This window comes from Lytechinus variegatus, chromosome 14 (assembly GCF_018143015.1).
Source record: "Lytechinus variegatus isolate NC3 chromosome 14, Lvar_3.0, whole genome shotgun sequence".
Taxonomy (NCBI): Eukaryota; Metazoa; Echinodermata; class Echinoidea; order Temnopleuroida; family Toxopneustidae; genus Lytechinus; species Lytechinus variegatus.
The window spans coordinates 28,379,381-28,401,291 of record NC_054753.1 but is presented as its reverse complement, the minus strand read 5'-3'; the positions used below and the strand labels follow the sequence as shown (position 1 = coordinate 28,401,291).

General features: G+C 35.3%; 1 protein-coding gene across 1 annotated transcript; it reads right to left on the bottom strand.

Annotated features, from left to right (window-relative positions):
- Positions 1-264: 264 nt before the first annotated feature.
- Positions 265-21,630, bottom strand: LOC121427296 (lysophospholipid acyltransferase 5-like). Its single transcript, XM_041623633.1, has 11 exons — positions 21,483-21,630; positions 18,043-18,149; positions 16,899-17,030; positions 14,555-14,662; positions 10,063-10,245; positions 7,323-7,409; positions 4,980-5,146; positions 4,395-4,542; positions 3,118-3,276; positions 2,610-2,722; positions 265-425 (listed from the first exon to the last, which is right to left on the bottom strand). Exons 1-11 carry the CDS (start codon positions 21,628-21,630, stop codon positions 401-403), a joined length of 1,377 nt encoding a protein of 458 aa, XP_041479567.1. The 3' UTR covers positions 265-400.
- Between the last annotated feature and the right edge of the window lie 281 nt (positions 21,631-21,911).

Below are 21,911 nucleotides of genomic sequence, written 5' to 3'. Positions count from 1 at the left end.
TACACATTGAACTTGTCCCCTTTGACCTAAGTCACCTGACCCATTAAATCATTGTCCATCACATATTTTTGTACACTGTACTTTAAATTGGAATACATGGACCATGTTACAGATTGATATATCACATGTTTATTTAGTAAACAACTTGAAAAAAAAATGGATGGACAACCCGAAAACTAAAGCAATGTTTCCCAGCTTTTTGCCAGGAACCTTGCTTATAGGAAATGTGTTGATGTGTCAGCTCACATATCAACTTTCATATACTAGCCATACCCTACCTTCTCACCACTCAAGGATGAAAAACAAAATTATAAAGCAGCCAATCATTATATTAACTTCCATAATGATTTGCTGGGAAGAATATAGATGTACATCTTGAGGATCTCCCACGATTCATTCATCATTTTGTCTTTGCATTTTCTTTCCTGGAATGGTAGAAAACAAAAAAGAGGAATAATCAATTGCATGAAAACCCTCTCACTTGTTTCATTTATTGGTAATAATACTGAACACACTGGTTCCCCATCGATTCCATTGAAACCTGCTTTGATTTTGTCAGAACTGGTGCACTGAAGAAAAATAAATGAAAAATCTACACTAGGTTGTAGGGGTCCATTACAGATAACATACAATTATGGTTAGCAAATGGTAACTCCCAGACAGTCTGTGAGTTTGATTGAAACCATGGTAGCTACTATTGGATGTCAAAATTACAATCATAGTATCTTTATGCATCAAATCTTGTAGAATTTCACTATTAATTTTGAACTTTTCCTATATTAAATTTAAACCTTAAATGAAGAAATAAAAAAATGGAAAAGGGATATGCAAGCAGGATTCCTATTTTTTTATAATTCATTAGCCTCTAATGTTATGATTTAAAAAAACAATTTAGTCCCATTCATTACCCCAATATTGATTTGCACAGAATTGGTAGCCCATTTGGGTTTTAATAGTCACAAAAATCATAATATATGTGGCCATGCGTTATGAACATTGGTGTAACGTCACCCAAATCTAATGATAGCACACCTCTCGGTATTAAAATGTCACAACTTTAAAAATGTCCCTATCCATACAAAAGTATTATTTATTTCTGAAAGGAAATTTCATGAGGTTCCAAAAACGGCATAAAAATGAGGTAGGGTGACCTGTTATGACTGAAATGTTTGATTTTTAGGACCCCGATATACTTTATTTCAAACAACCATATTTCATTTTATCAAGATCATTTTGACATGCAAATGTATGTAGTATTCAAATATTTAAAACTTGCATTTGATGATTGGTTTTGACTTTAAATTTCTAATTAATCAAAATTAATTCATGATTCTATGGTGTGTATAGAGGTGTATTGCTATCCAAAATCAAATCAAAATCAAAGGTCTTACCCCCTTGAAAACCAAAGTTATGCATGTTTAACAACCCCATAGAGTCACATGTAATGTGGACCACAACTAGAACCCCTCTATTTTGACCCTTGTTTTATTTGTTATATCAAGTGCAGCATCGCGAATTGATACGCATAAAAGCTGATACTGTTTACCCTACTACAGCTTATACTCATCTTTCAAATGAGACTAATTTAATAACAATACATCTCCATTTGGCGGAAAAATCACATCATAATGAGTTCCTGTGCGAAAAGTTTCATATGACTTGGTGAATATTGTCAGTTAATATTGTCAGTTAATATTCAAGTTCCACACCTTCTGTAAGCTAGGACTTACAGAAGGGAAATGGGGGAATAAAATGATTGAGAAGAGATAGAATCTTTACAACCCTTTCTCCTAGGACTTTGGTGATTTGGATTGGAATAATTGCAATAATGTACATGTATACATGTATGTTTTATAGCTATCTGAGGCAGATATCTCATTTGAATTACTGATAAAAAACTGATAACATTTCTTCAACGCTTAATACACTTTGTTTCTAAACAATTAATATTCCTATCATTATAACCCAGGTCATAGGATCCAGGCATGCCCACACACTATTTATGCCCTGTTTCCACTCCCTGGATAAGACTCTTACAAGAGTTTCAAGACTCAAATGCTAAGCATACTACATAGGCTTTCACATACTACTGGGTATACATTAAACACCTGGGACGAAAGTGGCAAAGTGTGTATTTATGCCTTGCCAAAGAATGCTAGACTGTGTTGGGATTCGAACACTGACTACTTGGTGAGAGTCCAAACTGCTAAATCACAATGCTTCCATATTAAAACTCAAATATTGTGATATATCATGAACCTAAGATCGACTATCCATTGAAGTTTTAATGTCAGAGTACCGAAATTTGACGTCATCAATTTTCCAATATTGCATTTCAGCATTTACTTATACCATATTTGGGTAGAGTATGATGTAATACCAAAATCTGGTGCGAATCTGCTCATGGGGGTCTGAGATATGACCTCATGAATACATTGACTTCAATAGGGCTAATTATCAAAAGTGCTGAAATGCAAAATTTGTTGTCATCATCACTTTGGTACTCTATATCATCTTCATGTCAGTTAACACTCAGTGTGTAAAATTATGCATGAAACAAGGAATTTAATATTAAGATTAAATGAGATTAGGAGTCTTATATAACTTACTCTTTGGATTTTAACTTCTGTGTTTTGAACCAAGGAATGATGACACCAAAAGAGAATATTGGCCAGAGAATCACAAAGAAGATATGTCCAATGTAGTAGACTTCCTTGTAAACCTATTAATGATAATCATGATTACATCAAACACAGGAAAACTATGCAGTATCATGATTGAAACTGAATTTTAACCATGCAAAATATGGAGAAAAAAAATTGCATAATGGCAAGAAGCAACAATACAAAGTTACAATAATGCACTGTTAAAAAAATGAACAAAACAGACTTTGAGTGTAGACTGGTATTAAAGATCTGATAGATAGTTCCAGCCAAGTATAGAAGGGATGAGGAAGAGATACTAAATAGAACAAAGACAAACACATACAAAATATAAATAATCCTCAACAAAATAATAATTAATTCATTAAAAATAATAATTACTAAAGTTAGGTTCACAAAGTACTAAAACAGACATTACTAAAAGTATAATGGTAATTATAAAGTACAGACTTACCAAATGTATTTTTGACCATTTAAGTAAGACAAAGCTAACAAGTGGATATCCCATGAAGAGAAGCATACAGAATTTCAATACCACCAATTTGACAAGAGACATCAGTCGATGTTGAGAAATATTGTTGAGAATAGGCACTTTGGTAAATAGCTCTGTAGCCTGTTAAAATAAAATAAAAAAAAGGTACATATATATTGTATAGCATACCCAATGCACATTGAGATAGGTTTTCAGAATTTGAATACACTCCTGGCAAATGTAAAAAAAAAAACTATTTCAATAACTTTTCATAACATTTCTCTCAACATGTGCAATAACAATGCAGATTAAATAAACAGTTAAACAGTACAATAATTCATTCCATACATGTACAGGACTTACTGTCTGAAATTTTGGTTAGTAGGCATTTGCCGTTAAAATTATTTTAAAACAAGAGTGTCGCTAGGGCAAGCACATGAATCGCCCACCTGTAACGCGGAAAATTGAGTTATTGGTCAAGCAAGAAAAGTGGAAGGTGGCAACTTGACCTTTGGACCTCAACATCAATAGGCTTCATGATTATATACCGCTTTCAAATTTTGTTGGCACCCCACTATGTTAATAAGTACAGGTATAATGTTATGTGAAAACTAGTCAGCATTTTCAGACTGGATGTCAATAAAAGAAGACATGTCCTTGTGAGTATCTAATGTTTAAATTCTTTTCTTAATTACTGCGGGGGGAACATCATTTGTACAACAAGGCAAACAAAAGACTGCATGTAAAAATGAATGTCAAGTAGTAAATTCTTTTGATACAAAATGACATTAGTCTGTTACACTGCAAATGACATTAGTCTGTTGACCCTATTATAATTATGCTGCATATACTGTAGAGCGCTTAGAGACTTCTGACAAAGTAAGTATTAAGTGCTATATTAGCAAGTATAATTATTATTAATAACAGGGCATCCCAGAATAAATCATAACTGTACTTCAGTTTAAGTTGTTGCTAGCATGGTAATAAGTTTGCTTGAGATGAAAGGAAAGATATGCTTCTCTTCTTTCATTTGGAACCCATCACAACATTCATAATGCATGAATTAACTGAGTTAGTACAATAGAATGTGGTACTACCAAAACTTTCATTTGCCCAAGAAAATTATGATTTTGATTATTATCTGTAAATAAAAACGACTTTTGCAAACTGCATGTACATATTTTATTTCCTCGTTGTTCAGGACTTGCATTCCCCTTTTGACACAGAAATATGACAATTTGTTTTACTGATGTACCCACCTGAACATCAAACATGACAATGAAAAACTCAAGGATGAAATTATTGTAGTAACCAATGTGTAGGCCATGCCATGCTGCTAAAAATAGGAGAGACACTATCTGGGAGATATAGCGATTTCCTAGAAACTTCAACCTCTTGTAGACATACCTATAAAGCAAAGTAAACAAGGAAATAATAGGATAATATAAAGCATCTTATTAGAATTCTCTTTGACACAACATTCAAGGGATGACCAGGGGGTGTTTCACAAAGGGACTCAGAGTCATTCTTAAATGCCCAAGTGCATTTAATATGCAACGCGCAATCTATTTGATTAGTATGCGGTAGCGCTTGTCCTCTGATCTGAAGTACGTACATTAAGTCACATTTAAATCTTTGTGAAACATCTCTCTGGAACAATGATACGCAGTGTACACCTTTATTGCAGTTACCAAAACTTAAAATAGGCTTTATGCCTTATTTATCCGACATTATTAAGTAGCCGTTGGAAAATGAGATACAGATTTGAATTTGATAAGAAAAACTACCTCGTGTAATACAATTAAATATAAATGAATGATATAAGATAACATGTATTGACTTACCTCGCTAGCCATGTATTAGTAGAAATGTTGAATGTTGCTACCATGTCTCTAACACTCAAAGCAGTCTCAAATGCTAGAGGTTTAATCCCTGAGCAAGCTGTCCACTTTGCCTTTCCTTCCTTGTCCTTACCTGAATATGCAATGCCACTCAAGATACATACACCTTCCTAAAATAAACAAAATGTAGAGATTTGTTATAAGATAAATCAATGTAGCTACAGTACACACCAATATCATGGAAAAGTCTATCAAACCAAGGTTAAATGCCACTATCATTGTAGATTTAGATTTGGAATTGTAACATAAACTGATATTTTTTAAATCCTGAAATCTAAGCTGAACAAGTTGTGTCTCTAAGGCGAGCACATAATACGTCCGCCTGTAATGCGAAATGGAGTTATTGGTCAAGCAAGAAAAGTGGAAGGTGGCGACTTCACCTTTGACTTTCTGACCTCAACTCGTGGAGATCTATGCTAGTATCATACATACCAAATCGTGAGCCTAGGTTAAGTTAAACTGAAGGTAACGCGTTTACAAGGACTGCTGGAGGGTAAGATGAAAATATGTCAGTGTGACCTTGACCTTTGACCTCAAAATCATTAGGCTTCCTGGGATCCCTGCTAGTATCATACACACCAAATTTTATGAGCCTAGGTTAAATCAAAATGAAGTTATCGCATTTACCAGGAAAAGTTAACGGACAGACGGAAGGACATCGAGCGTTATACCATAATACGTCATGTCTAGGACGGGCATATGAAACCATGATAATAAGCTGGTTTTGCAAACCATGAGTCTTGCCTGATTCCATGATCAATAAAATATGCAATATGATTGTTTGATTCCTAAAGACCTTTGACCCCATCATCCTCATTGAAACTCATGTTGTATTATCAAAGGATAAAATGTACCAAGTGTGAACAAAATTGATGCAGAAATAATAAAATGAGAGCAAGTTAAACAAAAATGTAAAAAAGGATGACCATGACCTTATATCATTTGACCTTTTGACATTTGACAGAATCATTCTCATGGACAAATCTGTGATAAAACCTAAGGATCTTTACACCAAAATTTAACATAACTGATGCAAAAATAGAAGCAAGTAAAACAAAAACTTGAAAAAAATTAAGATTTTGGAACAGACTAACAGGAAAATCAATTACAGTGTACACATGTACATGTAGGTCTTTGACAAGCTTTCAGGTGAGACAAATATAAAAGCAAAGAATTATGTAAGAAATTTAATAAAATAAGTGGAGTGCCTCTGGCAGTCTCACCTGCATCGCGGGATTCAATGTAGCAGCAGTGCTGATTTTGAAAACTACTATAAAATAATTCACAAAAAACACCATTCATATAATGATACAATATTACGTTCATTGACAATAAATGACATTTGACCTTGATCATGCAACCTAAGACTTGTCAGTGATACTTGATTACCCCTATATCCACGTTTTATAAACAATATCTATAAACTTTGAAAGTTATGACAGCAATCTAATAATTACCTCCAAAATGGCCAAAGTTCAATGACCTTAAATGACCTTTCACCTTGATCATGTGACCTGAAACTCGCACAGAATGTTCAGTGACAATTGATTACTCTTCTGTCCAAGTTTCATGAATCAGATCCATAAACTTTTAAAGTTATGATGGTAACTCAACAGATACCCCCAACTCGGCCAAAGTTCATTGACCCTAAATGACCTTTGACCTTGGTCATGTGACCCGAAATTCTGGCAGGAAGTTCAGTGATACTTCATTAACCTTATGGCCAAGTTTCATGAATTAGGTCTATATACTTTCTAAGTTATGCTCTCATTTCGAAAACTTAACCTTCGGTTAAGATTTGGTGTTGACGCAACCACCGCCGTCACAAAAGCGGCGCCTACAAAGTCTCACTCTGCTTTGCAGGTGAGACAAAAAACTACAACATAAATAAGAAATTGATTTTTTTACCAGAATTTTTTCAAATACAATAGTTAAGAATGCCTTAAAACATATTTTCACTCAAAATTACCATTCCACTGCAATAGCGTGATTTGCGTCCAAGATCTTAAGGGGGGCACAATAGCGTAAATATCTTTAGTGAATGTATATCATGGGGAAAGATTTCCTACATGTAGGTACAGACATAAATCCTAACGGATTCTTTAACCTATCTACTACCTCTCGTTTAACAATGCTGCCATGTTCACAAATCATTATAAATCAAATACAAAATGTTCATGTCATATTGTATGGCAACATATATGTTTATTATTTTGGTATATTGGAATGTTTTTCCAAAGCTTAGACAGGCTTATTAATTGAAAACAATGATTACTAAAATCTTACAGAAATCAACCAGAATGTCACATATTTGTTGATGGTGAACCTTCCAAATAGACAAATGTAGAAGAGCTTGTACAGGAATGATGATTGCTAAAAGGAGAATGAAAAAAAAAGAAGTGAAAGATCATTATATATTCTTGTTTTTTGCATCCGTTTTCAAACAAGTTTTGTGGTTTTATAAACCAATGACCTTTTTCTCTCTTTTGACATGAACTGATCTACTAGTACCTTGTTATTGCATTTTTTTCCAAAGTGATTTCATCTTGTCTGCCATGACCAAAATTAGGGTCAATATCATATAATGGACCCTAATTTTGGTCATTCTACTTTGAGAACTTTGCTTGCCCAATATGGGCAAGAAGTTTTGGTCTTTACTACAAAACACTTGCCTGACTCTAACTTTTACTTGCCCGGGCAAGTGCTTATGTAGCACCCTGGTCAATATAAATACCAAAATATGTTCATTGATTCTGTTGGTCTATTACTTCTGCTCATCTGAGACTCATGCCAAATGATCAGTGACACTTGATCATCCTTATATTCAAGTTTCATGAAAAAGATACTTTATATGGCATTTCAAAAATTAAGCCTTGGTTAAAAAGTTGACTATGCCAGTGTGATTGGAAAAGCAGGGCCTATGTCTTGCTTCTACTATGCAGGCAAGTCAAAACTTGTCATGGACACAAAATTATTCTTAATGTCATGAAAGAGTATCTTCTCTTATATAATTCTATTCTATTTTCATATGGCATGTATTTAATCTTGATAAACCAGGAGGTATTCTATGCTGTGATGTACATGTAAGATTAAATGTGCCAAAAATTAATAGCATGACTGCAATGAATGAATCCACATGTCCATGAAGCCGTTATCCTAGAAAACTTGTAGTACAGTCCGACCTCTCTTATCCGGCCTCCCCTTATCCGGATCTATTATCCGAACGCACACTTGCCGAGATTTTTTTTTATTTAATCTAGTACCGGTACGTGAGGAAATGAGCTTTTAATCTAAACTCAATCCTATACGTAAACTCGCTTTGATTACATATATTTCCCGACATAGTCACCCTACACCAAACATATTTTTTATGAAAATTATCTCACCCAAATCACCAATAGAACTTTAGGAAGGATAATTTCCAGTAAATCAGGGTGCAGCGCAAACATTTCATCACGTTTCTCTTTTTGCTTCACGGGAAAAACAACACAAGTCTTGCTAGCTAACTTTAGGCCTCAATACGGAAAGCGCCATCCATCATGTTTTAGCCTACAGTCAGTGTAACAATGGCTGACATTGCGAAGCTGCGATACCCGCCGCGATGATCTAATGTTAAAACTTGGTTTCATCGAGTCATTCTCTTTCTTTCAAGGTATGCTCGATGTATACCTCAGTCATTTTAGCAGGTAAATTATCCAAGAGTTGGCCATCGATCAACTTCATTTTCATAAAAACACTGCCTATAATTTGAATTGACTCTGCAGTGAATATTGTCTTTACCGTACGCCCACTACAATAGTGTAGCTACCGCCGGTGGCCTGGGGAGGCAGCCAGCAGCACAGCTGCATGTATTTGATATTGGGTCTCCCAGATCCGGATAAATCCCTTATCCGGATTGGTGCTGGTCCCAACGTGTCCGGATAAGAGAGGTCGGACTGTAAATTACAAAATACCTAATGTGTTAAATTACCATGAGAATTGGTACATATATTAAGTAGATACATTTAGTATCAATGTTTCATGTATTCCACTACGGTAAATGTCAGAAAGTGGCAAAATGAGTCCAAAAAAATTATCGGACATAACATGGCGTACGGGTATTATTTCCTTTTAAAATGATTTTCACTATTGTTCCTTTAATTTTAAGGGACTTTTGTTTTAGGCAGTTGCCCCCCCCCCCATCTGTATACCAGTACTGTTGGATAATGACATGTTTGACAATGCTGGCAACTTGGACCCTGGATTCATTCATTGTGGCACAACTTGGACCCTGGATTCATTCATTGTGACACAACTTGGACCCTGGATTCATTCATTGTGACACAACTTGGACCCTGGATTCATTCATTGTGGCACAACTTGGACCCTGGATTCATTCATTGTGACACAACTTGGACCCTGGATTCATTCATTGTGACACAACTTGGACCCTGGATTCATTCATTGTGACACAACTTGGACCCTGGATTCATTCATTGTGATGCAACTTGGACCCTGGATTCATTCATTGTGATGCAACTTGGACCCTGGATTCATTCATTGTGACACAACTTGGACCCTGGATTCATTCATTGTGGCACAACTTGGACCCTGGATTCATTCATTGTGACACAACTTGGACCCTGGATTCATTCATTGTGGCATAACTTGGACCCTGGATTCATTCATTGTGGCACAACTTGGACCCTGGATTCATTCATTGTGATGCAAATTGGACCATGGATTCATTCATTATGATGCAACTTGGACCCTGAATTCATTCATTGTGACACAACTTGGACCCTGAATTCATTCATTGTGACACAACTTGGACCCTGGATTCATTCATTGTGACACAACTTGGACCCTGGATTCATTCATTGTTACACAACTTGGATCCTGGATTCATTCATTGTGACACAACTTGGACCCTGGATTCATTCATTGTGGCACAAATGGCATTACATCAAAGAAAATAGTATCTCATGATTATTCCAGCAAATGTTAAAAGGTACACACTTCAAAACCAAGTAAAATAGAAACCTACAGCAAATTCTTCAGTGACGAGATAAGTAGCAGGAAATGATGGTACAAGTAAGATTTCAATGATGAAGTAAATCATGCCGATTGTTAAGATTCTCATAGCAGGTTGAAGAGTGTCTGAAGGCTTGCCACTTTCATTATCAAGTAGTTTACCATCCATGTAGTCACGGTATTGACGTAAAGGATACTGGGAAAGTACAAAAAACAATGTCGTACACTAGAAGTATCAATAATAGTTAGCAATGTATGAGAACACAATTACCATGCCAACAAAGTACAAAAAAAATCATATTATATCAATCCCGAAATTTATTACAATTTGATTTTTCAATCATTTATAATATTTACTTCAAAATCAATTACAATTTATCCTAAATATGCAAAATTATATCAAGGAAAAAAGCGGATCTTCAACAAATGAATGGCAGGCCAACAAAATTCCTTTTCACATTTACTGTTAATAGATACATTATTTTAAAACCCTAATAGGACTGGGTTATTTGAGATGTATTGAGGACGATGCCCCCCCCCTACTGATCTCTGCCACCATTCGTGTGATTGAGGACGATGCCCCCCCCTACTGATCTCTGCCACCATTCGTGTGATTGAGGACGATGCCCCCCCTACTGATCTCTGCCACCATTTGTGTGATTGAGGACGATGCCCCCCCCCTACTGATCTCTGCCACCATTCGTGTGATTGAGGACGATGCCCCCCCCCCCCTACTGATCTCTGCCACCATTCGTGTGATTGTACCAAACTTTGGCATGCACATTCTTTACCACATAAACTACAAGCCAGTCAAGCCTACAAATGTCAAAAAAATAATCATTTATTCTGCATGTGCAAATTTATTCATAAATATCATTATTTGCATATATTTAAAGGGGTAGTTCACCCTCTAGAAAAGTTTGTGGTAAAAATAGCAGAAAAAATCATATCATATTAGATGGCTCAGAATGGAATACGAGAAATATTTCAAGAGTTTGGGCAAATATTCCACAAAACGCAGATGAGTAATATACATGTACTTCTGGAATTCCATGAAATAAGCCATCCAATATAATTATTATCATTTATCCTACCCCACTCCCCCCCACTCAAAAATAAAGAAGGGAGAAATTTGGTTAAACAAATCATATCAATTATCACATTATGGCATCATTACTTAAATAAAGATAAATTTTGTCGTTGACATGCTACTATAGTTCATTATGACGTCAGTTGGTGCCATTGTGCTCTATGCTGCGAATCGCATTGCTTTCATTGTTGTGTGCATTGTATATTTCACGCATTCGTGCATGCACACGAGACTATTGAATATGGTCTCATATTCAATAGAAAATATTGTACAGGAGCCTATGGAATATTTGTCGGATTTCGGTCTTTTCTAGGGATACACTCTGATAGTGCACAGGCCATTGATGCAGACTAAAATACTCTATATAGATGATTTTAAAAAATATCGAAGGCTTGAGAAATATCTGATAAAGATTAAGAAAGCAGGGTGCGACAACACCAGGGCAAGTGAAAATGACGTGTGGGCAAGCATTTCTCTAGGTTAATTGCCCAATTTGGCAAGTTGCTGTTTTGAAAAAAATAAAATAAAATGACAGTAAATTTCAATAAATTTTGGATAAATCACAACTATTGTCCAATTATCTCTCATACAATATCAAACCAGTGCCAATTTATTGATAACTTATCACCAGGTAACTCTTTCTAAGAATGTCTATGGGGACTACCATCTTACACTCTTATACACTGTATGCATGCACCAATATCTTGCGCAAATTGCTGATGACGAAGGCTGGGGGAACCCATTATTTCGCGGTGTGCGCATCCTCTATACGGTTACACTTCGTAATTCCGAAGGTTCTTTATTCCGAAAACATGCAAATTGCCTATACCTCGATGTTCATTAATCCGAAAATGTAAAAGGATTCGTTAATCCGAACATTTGTGGCGTTATTCCAAAGGTTTGATAATCCGAAAACGAAATAAGGTTCGATGTTCTGAAGATTCATTAATCCGAAAACAAAATAAGGTTCATTCATCCGAAAACGAAATAAGGTTCGTTGTTCCTAAGGTTCACTAGTCCGAAAATGAAATAAGGTTTGTTAATTATTTGGATTTCGGACTAACGAACCTTCGGAATTATGAACCTCATTTCGCTTTCGGATTTCACGAATCTTCGGAATTACAAACCTCAATTCGTTTTCGGACTAACGAACCTTCGGAATAAAAACCTCATTTCGTTTTGGGACAAACAAACCTTCGGAATTTCGAACTTTCGGAAATACGAACCTTTGGAATAATGAACCTTCGGAATATCCGAAGCTTCGTTATTCCGAAGGTTCGGAATTACGAATGTATGCGCCTCTATACATCGGCTCTACGTTATAAGCGAGCCAGCTGCACCAATTCGGCCTAAGTAAATGAGTCGTCAGACTAAAATTGGTAATATTTGTCATCATAATAGGCAGTGACATAATTTTATTGCTCTAAAGGTAGTGTGAGTGAAGCTACTAGTGAAACTTAGTAAGAATTAGCAGATCCATTTCTAAGATGGCAATAAGAACTGATATCATGACTTTCCCGAAAATAAACTTATAGACCTATGTGTGTTTTCTACATTACATGATTCTCATATGTTGTTATTTCTCTTGACCTTTAAAATCGAGTGAAGTTCCATCATAAAAGAATAATTTAGAGCAAAAGAATAGAAAAAGGGCAAGTGATAGAAACATTTTTGTAGAGGCCTGGGAATTTATTAAAATTTTTACTTTGGGATTTGTAATTTCATAAATGAGCAGCTACCCCATATGTTATGTAAAATAAAATGCATGAATTTCATTTTTTTAATGGTTCCTGATGACTTATTCTTGATTTCTTTTCATGATCAGATGTGAAATAATTTGTCTATTGATATCCAGAAGGTACAGTAAAAAACTTTTTCTTTTTTTTTTTAAATGACATTTTATTAGTTTTTTACCATTCACTATGTAGGAATGCTGCTCGCGCATGATGTCACAAATAAAATAATTACAATTCTAAAAACTTTTTAATTTTTTGATGGATTTTTCTAAAACCTTCGGCAACATTTTTAAATTATTTTTTCTGCTTTTTTACAACAAACTTTTTGTCAGGGTGACCTTCTTCTTTAACACCAAATTTTACTTCAAATTTTCACTTTTTCCCCCAGAAGTCATCTTTGTATTCCTATTTTAAGGATAAAGAAAAATTGCAAAACATTTCCCTTATGTATTTATTTGTTTTTTATCTCGAGAGGTTTTCATTGTTTTTTCAATGGAGATTAATACAAACCATTTAACAACTGAATTAAACCCTGAATTGATTAAGCAGAGCAATTAGAATTTTAAAAATTCACCCTTTTCATAAATTTCATCTCCCATAGACTCTCTACACAAAGTATAAAAATGAGCCACTTTTGACATAAAATTGTCTCATAAAAAGTCATGTGGTGTTGCGATGCTGTAGTATCGTAACAAGCGAAATTTGTCTCAAAAGTTGTGGGGTTAAAGCATACACGTGGGCTCTTTCATACAATTCATTCTAAGACCATAAGTGACTTGATTGCAGACCTCAATCTCGTCCATGCTACTAACAAAAGATATTTAATAATATGCTTGCTTTCAAGTTAAATGTGACACACAGTTCCCCTGATAAGGTGATTTCCAAATCCCAATAGCAGTTTAAAAAAATATTGGTTAAATTGCAATACAAATCAGAAAGCTCATGAATAGTTTGTGTTAGAAACAGGACACCAAGCATGTTTACAAATTTAGCACTATGCCCAGAGTCAATTAAAGGAATATACGATTCTTTAAGAAATTCAATATTTGCACGTATTTTAGTGTCCTGTTATCATTGAATCCATGGTTATGGGTGTTTCTGCATGATTTTTGCAGTAAAAAATATTCTTGCTTTCACTCATTAACAGCATAAAGAATCTAAACATTGTTGAGAAACCATTAAAGAGATACTAGTAGTCAACAGTCACAGGGATACAATGTTCTGATGCTTGAGTTTTAAACACTTATTATTCAGATGTTCTATTATCACCCCAGCTGAAAGGGAAGCAGCAAGACTCCTCTCTTTCTTAACAAATCCCATCTCTTGGTTGTTTTCATCTCTACTTTTACCTTCTATTTTTATCATAAGTTTCATCTCTTAGTATCACATAAAATGTGGGAATCTTTTTTTCACAGATAAATGGGAGCTAAACAAATGCTGTTCATCATCATGTCTTGAGATAAAAATTTGTGACTCCCAGCTGCAAAGCTTTGGAAAATTACACAAATTAACTTGCATATCGTGTCAAGTAATATTCAGGAACCTGATATTATTCATAAATCCAGCAATAATTGCATTTCTGGCCATTTTTTTTTATTGTATGTATGGGTTGATTATCATGCAAATGGAAATTATTTAATAGACTCAAGAAGAATTATGTTAGATGGAAGGATACTAACCTGTGGTCCAGTTAAGAGATAGCCAAAAAAGAAAGAATAGCTGACAATCTCTAAGAGGCCTGGTGATTCCTTGAAACATAATGACTTCTGCTCTGAACTTAGCTTCTCCTGTCAAAGTTTATCAATCAATAAATGACTAATCAAGCAATGATACTGGTTAAATAATAGGAATTTATAGTTGATAGAAAGGAACTAATAGACAACTGGCAATCATCTTTCTGTTTTGCACATTGATTTTCATTATTTCAATTGCTACAATATAATTGGGTTACATTCGTAATTCAAAAGGTTCGTTAAATATTCCAAACGTTTGAATATTCCAAAGGTTTGTTATTCAGAAGGTTTGAAATTCTGAGGGTTCATAATTCCGAAGGTTTGTTAATCCGATAACGCAATAAGGTTTGTTATTCCTAAGATTCCTTTACAAGTCCGAAAACGAGAAAAAGGTTAGTTAATCTGAAGATTCATTAGTCAAAAAAATAAATAAGGTTTGTTTTTCCGAAAATGAAATTAATCTATTTTAGTAACAAAATGGAGTTGTATTAAAATATAACAGGATATTATGCAATAATAGTTTCAACGGAGGATGATATATGTGTATATGGTGGTCAAAGCATGTATTGACACGTGGATCAAGCATCTTACTTTTGATTTTCTCTGAGCAATTGCTGCCAGACCAAATGGATTAAGAATGTTGGAGACTGTGTATTGTTCACAACAGACCTTCATTTTTGAGGAGCGCGATCGCGCTCCTAAAAAAAAAAAAAAAAAAAAAAACCCTAAAATTTCACATCTTTAAATCCATGAAATGGCCTTCTTTTTTCCATAATTCCTTGAAATTACTTTGATTTAGTTGAAAACTATCAGAAAAATGAAGAATATTCATATCTTACATGTATCTCAAGGAATTAGTGAAAAATTAAGGCCATTTCATGGATCTAAAGATGTAAAATGTGAAATTTTAGCTTTTTTTTTTTTTTAGCAGGAGCGCGTACGACATCTTGTAAACGTACGTGACCCAGGCCTAGTTTCACCACATATTAATTAATAGCTATTCTGAGGAGCTCAATTGAGCTCCTGAACAAAATAAGGAGAGCGATTTATTGAGCTCCACGAAATTATAAACGTGAAGGACTGTCACATGTGCATTACATCAATTTTTCGGATTAAAAAATCTTCGGAATAATGAACCGTCAGAATAACGAACCCTATTTTTTGGGGGGATTGAACAACCTTCGGAAAACCCCACTAATGTTCAGATTAACAAACCCTTTTTTCATTTCCAGAGTTACGAACATCGAGGTGTAGGCAACTTACGTGTTTCGGATTTACAAACCTTCACAATTACAAAGTGTATCTGTATAATTATCTTGGTTATGAAGTTTATAGAACAAGGGTTTATGACAGAAGGCAACAGAGATACCTAGCTGCCAACCTATTTCAAAGGGACAACGCTAGATGATTATTATTATTACAATAAATTAATTCACTATTATACACCTACACTGTAATACTGCAGTATTTTGACAGACAAGAAAGTGTTGACACAAGCAACTTTCTACAGAGTGGAAATACCATGTGAGCAAAATGATGGACAGTACTATCTAAATGTTTGCATGAATCATATTGCCAGAAACTCTTAGTAATTGCCTTCTGTCTTACATGCTTATTCCATATTAAATCAAAGTTTACTTTGATCTCAGTTTGAGAATTAATTGTCTGTTCATGCTAAGATGAATTATGTGTGATACTGATTCCCTTACATTTAGATTAACTAATTTGAGATATTCGTAGGTAATTTTTTAAATTGACATTGGCTTTTATAGCACTATGTCATCAATCATACGTGTACTTCCAACTTAAAACAAGAGTTTCGCTAGGGCGAGCACATAATACGCACGTCTGTTACACAGACAATAGAGTTATTGGTCAAGCACGAAAAGTATAAGGTAGTGACTTCACCTTTGACCTTCTGACCTCAAAATCAATAGGCTTCCTGGGATCCATATTAGTATCATACACACCAAATTATAAGAACCTAGGTTAAGTTCAACTAAAGTTATCGTGTTAACCAGGACTGCAGAAGGGCAAGATAAAAACATGTCACTGTGATCTTGACCTTCTGACCTCAAAATCATTAGGCTTCCTGGGATCCATGCTAGTATCATACACAACAAATTAAAAGAGCATAGGTTAAGTCAAACTGAAGTTATCGCATTAACAAGGAAAAGTTAACAGACGGAAAGACGGACGTACACCGAGCGTGATACCATAATACGTCCTGTCCAGGACGGGCGTATAAAACTACTAGTAAAGGAAATACTATGATGTTGCCACTACTTACCACAGGTTTATGCCCATCATAAAGATCAAAAGCTACTGAGATCATTCGTAGAGTCAAGATACATTGGGGTGTAGTCCAGTTCATATCATAGTCATTAGAAGCAAAGATGGCGTATGAAACCAACAGATAACCCTGAATTAAAAACAAACATCTGCATGTAGTTCAGTTTATTCAGTCAAAAGACCTCATTGCTGTGTTTTAAGTCAAAATGTGACTCATGCTCCATGATCAGTGATACTTGATAACCCCTATATGTCCAAGTTTCATAAAATAAATCCTTATGCATGTACTTTCAGTAATGTTTACATTTCAAAAACTTAACCTTGGTTACGATTTGATGTTGACCATGCTGCAGCAGTTAGAAAGGAAGCGCCTACAGTAGGCCTAGCTTCTGCTTTGCAGGGTGAAACAACAGATATAATACAAGGTTGATGTCTAGTGGTTACAAGTCTTGTCTTTCAATGAGAGTAACATTGGTTCTAATCTCAGCCACAGCGTGTTTTCTTTCAGCAAGAAATTTATCCTCTTTGTGCTGCACTCAACCTAGGTGAGGTGAATGAATACCCTAGCAGGATTAATTACTTGAATGCACCAAATGCCTTTGGCAACTGGAGCTCCAGTTGGGGTAATATATAGTGTGCTAATGAATAAGAAACTAGATAATCGTTCCTCAGAAATGCTATACAGTGGTGCTCAAAAGTTAGTGAGCCCAACAGAGAATCAACATTTTTAAGTGTTCAAATTCTGCCATCTTTTAGATATTGTAAAGTCAGGTAATAGAATATTACATTCAGCATATAGTTTGATCCTCTGAGCTCGCTGGACATTGTGGTGTTCACTCGGCATGAACTAGGGTATTTTCTTGTTTGGTTCACTAACTTGTACATGTATATAATTAAGATTTACTTTCCTTTCCAAATTCACCAAATATTTATAAGAATTGGATGGGAATGTGCTCAGGCTCATATAGTATCTTTAAAGTCTCATGTACTAATCTACAAATTAAACAAAATATGGGTGGGGGTATTTCCTACATGTCTATTGAATTTTTAATTGTCAAAAGTCATTCAGTATTTGTCAAATCTATTAAAGTTATAGTGAAGATTTTTTTGTAGAAAATTCTACATGCTGATGATTTACATACCAGATTAAATAGAAAGGAAATGATAACTGATGATCCAGTACCACCAACAAGGAAGAGAAGGATGTAGTTGAACAGAGAACAAAAGAAAAGATATCCTGTATCCATTCCTATAGCAAAAAAACAAAATAAAAAACAGCATTGCCTTTTCTCTTCAAAATTATTCAGTAGGTACATGCATATTTTGCCACTTAAGATCATAACAGTACTTAATTAAAGGTCAAGTCCACCCCAGAAAAATGTTGATTTGAATAAATCAAACAAGCATACATGTATTGCTGAAATCAGACAAGCATAATGCTGAAAATTTCATCAAAATCGGATGTAAAATAAGAAAGAATTATGACATTTTTAAGTTTTGCTTATTTAAAAAAAAAACAGTGATATGCACAACTCAGTGACATGCAAAATGAGACAGTCGAGATGTCCCTCACTTACCATTTCTTTAGTTTTTTTATTATTTGAATTACACAATATTTCATTTTTTACAGATTTAACAATAAGGACCACCTTGATTGAACCATACAGTTAAACAATGCTAATTGCACATGTTGAGGGAGGAATGAATTGTTGTTTCACATGACAGCAGGAAGAAAATTGGAATATTTCATATTCCATATGGATAGAATACAAAGAAATAGTGAGTGAGTGATGTCATCAGTTTCCTCATTTGCAAACCGACAAAGATGTGAATATACAACTGTTTTGTGAAATTAAGCGAAAGTTTAAAATGCCAGAACTTTCTTATTTTACATCCAATTTTGATAAAATTTTCAGCGTTATGCTTATATTGGATTATTCTCTTTTTAATCAAATCAACTTTTTGTTGGGGTGGACTTGTCCTTGTCCTTTCTAAGTGTAGAAACCCTGGGTTTCAAGGGCAGAGCCCCCCCCCCCCCCCCAAAAAAAAAAAAAAACATTCCTTGTCATGAAATTGACTTTTATTTATTTTTATTCACTTTTATTTATAATGCCTCAGGTTGATGGTTTAATTGTACACATATTCCTTGCTTAAACAAGGGCTCTATCTAAGACCAGTTGTAATTGGTTTAATGAAGTTCTAAAATATAATAAAAATACACTATTTTGCATATAAACTCATATTTCAAGAAAGTTACCATTATTTGTTAAACATTTTTTTTTATACAAACTAAGATAAATGGTTGTCAGTTTTTGGTAGATTTAGTGACTGGCCTTGAGAACATAAAAAATAATGCCAACAACAAAATCATATTAGTCTTTACACAAGGGCAATATATGTTTTTTAATTGTAGTATTTTTCTATGTTCCCCAAAAGAAGAGTCAGTCAATATCTTTATCATAATCCAAATCAGACATCTATAGTCAGGCAGCATACAATGTATGTCATGACTTAACGGCTATTTCGAGAAAATGACCAAGTCTCTCCCCCAGAATAAAACCAGATTACAATATCCCCCTCTCACTCCAACCCTCTCCCCCAGAATAAAACCAAATTACAATATCCCCCTCTCACTCCAACCCTCTCCCCCAGAATAAAACCTGATTACAATATCCCCCTTTCCCCAGAATAAAACCAGATTACAATATCCCCCTCTCACTCCAACCCTCTCCCCCAGAATAAAACCAGATTACAATATCCCCCTCTCACTCCAACCCTCTCCCCCAGAATAAAACCTGATTACAATATCCCCCTGTCACTCCAACCCCTCCCCCAGAATAAAACCAGATTTCAATATCCCCCTCTCACTCCATCCCTCTCCCCAGAATAAAATCTGATTACAATATCCCCCTCTCACTCCAACCCTCTCCCCCAGAATAAAACCAGATAACAATATCCCCCAGAATAAAACCAGATTACAATATCCCCCTCTCACTCCAACCCTCTCCCCCAGAATAAAACCAGATTACAATATCCCCCTCTCACTCCAACCCTCTCCCCCAGAATAAAACCAGATAATAATATCCCCCTTTCCCCCAGAATAAAACCAGATTACAATACCCCCTCTCACTCCAACCCTCTCCCCCAGAATAAAACCAGATTACAATATCCCCCTCTCACTCCAACCCTCTCCCCCAGAATAAAACCAGATTACAATATCCCCCTCTCACTCGAACCCTCTCCCCCAGAATAAGACCAGATTACAATATCCCCTTTCACTCCAACCCTCTCCCCAGAATAAAGCCAGATTACAATATCCCCCTCTCAATCCAACCCTCTCCCCCAGAATAAAACCAGATTACAATATCCCTCTCTCACTCCAACCCTCTCCCCAGAATAAAACCAGATTACAATATCCCCCTCTCACTCCAACCCTCTCCCCCAGAATAAAACCAGATTACAATATCCCCCTCTCACTCCAACCCTCTCCCCCAGAATAAAACCAAATTACAATATCCCCCTCTCACTCCAACCCTCTCCCCCAGAATAAAACCAGATTACAATATCCCCCTCTCACTCCAACCCTCTCCCCCAGAATAAAACCAGATTACAATATCCCCCTCTCACTCCAACCCTCTCCCCCAGAATAAAACCAAATTACAATATCCCCCTGTCACTCCAACCCTCTCCCCCAGAATAAAACCAGATTACAATATCCCCCTCTCACTCCAACCCTCTCCCCCAGAATAAAACCAGATTACAATATCCCCCTCTCACTCCAACCCTCTCCCCCAGAATAAAACCAATTACAATATCCCCCTCTCACTCCAACCCTCTCCCCCAGAATAAAACCAAATTACAATATCCCCTCTCACTCCAACCCTCTCATCCAGAATTAAACTGAAAAAAAAAAAATGTTGCGTAGAATAACAAGAATATTGATCAAAAGTTTGATCCATCATGAGACAGCTGATGTTGATAAAAGAATAATAATCTGTTGTCTCCCAAATGGATCACAAATTTGATCTATCGTGAAACAGCTGATGTTGAATAGAAGAATAGTAATCGGTTGTCTCCCGATGGATCACAAGTTTGATCTATCGTGAAACAGCTGATGTTGAATAGAAGAATAGTAATCGGTTGTCTCCTGATGGATCAGAAGTTTGATCTATTGTGAAAAAGCTGATGTTGAATAGTAATCGGTTGTCTCCCGATGGATCAAAAGTTTGATCTATTATGAAACAGCTGATGTTGAATAGAAAAATAGTAAAAAAAAATCAGTTGTCTCACGATAGATCGTAAGACAACCAATTACTATTCTTCTACTCAATCCATCACCACGATGAACCTCTTCCACATCATCTTAAAAACGTTAAAATTCAAATACAAAATATATCAATAGTGTATATCAACAAAGCTAAAATTCACCTACTGTTACGTGTTAGTAAAAAAAAATCTGTGTAAAAAAAATGTGTGTACTACTGATAAGAGATATTCAAACAATTTTAGCCTTTAAATCAATTAAGCATGCATGTATTGTACACATGCATGAGGCACAGATACAATGATAGGTGATAATTACCATAATTGAAATAGCAGATTGCTAGTCCTATAGTGGAGATGAAGAGATGTTTGGTAGTAGCAGAAGTGCCATGTAGATTATCTCTCAGGAAAATACTAAGGGGATATCCTAAAAAGAAATCAAAGGGAAAGTTAAACATCAACTCCATCTACATTTCAAAATTTATCAATTTGCCCAACATAATTTAAAAATGGGCTATAAACTGCACCCGTAGATTAACTGCAACCCCATTCTTGGATGAAACAAACACAAAAATATTTCATCAAAAACACTTTCTAACCCTTCTCTGACATGCATATTCAAAGGACCTGAAATAAACATTAAAAATAAATCCAAGTATCAAACAAGTGCAATGCCTCTGGCAGGCTTGCCTGCATTACGCAATTTGATTTAGCAGCAGTGCTGACTTTGAAAACAGCTATTGAATAA

Coding starts and splice junctions, on each gene's coding strand:
- LOC121427296 (XM_041623633.1), bottom strand. CDS start 21,630: ATGGAGTTGATGTTTAACTTTCCCTTTGATTTCTTTTTAGGATATCCC. Junction 18,150..21,482: donor AATCTGCTATTTCAATTATG/GTAATTATCACC, acceptor TTTTTGCTATAG/GAATGGATACAGGATATCTT. Junction 10,246..14,554: donor ATCTCTTAACTGGACCACAG/GTTAGTATCCTT, acceptor GTACTTTCCCAG/TATCCTTTACGTCAATACCG.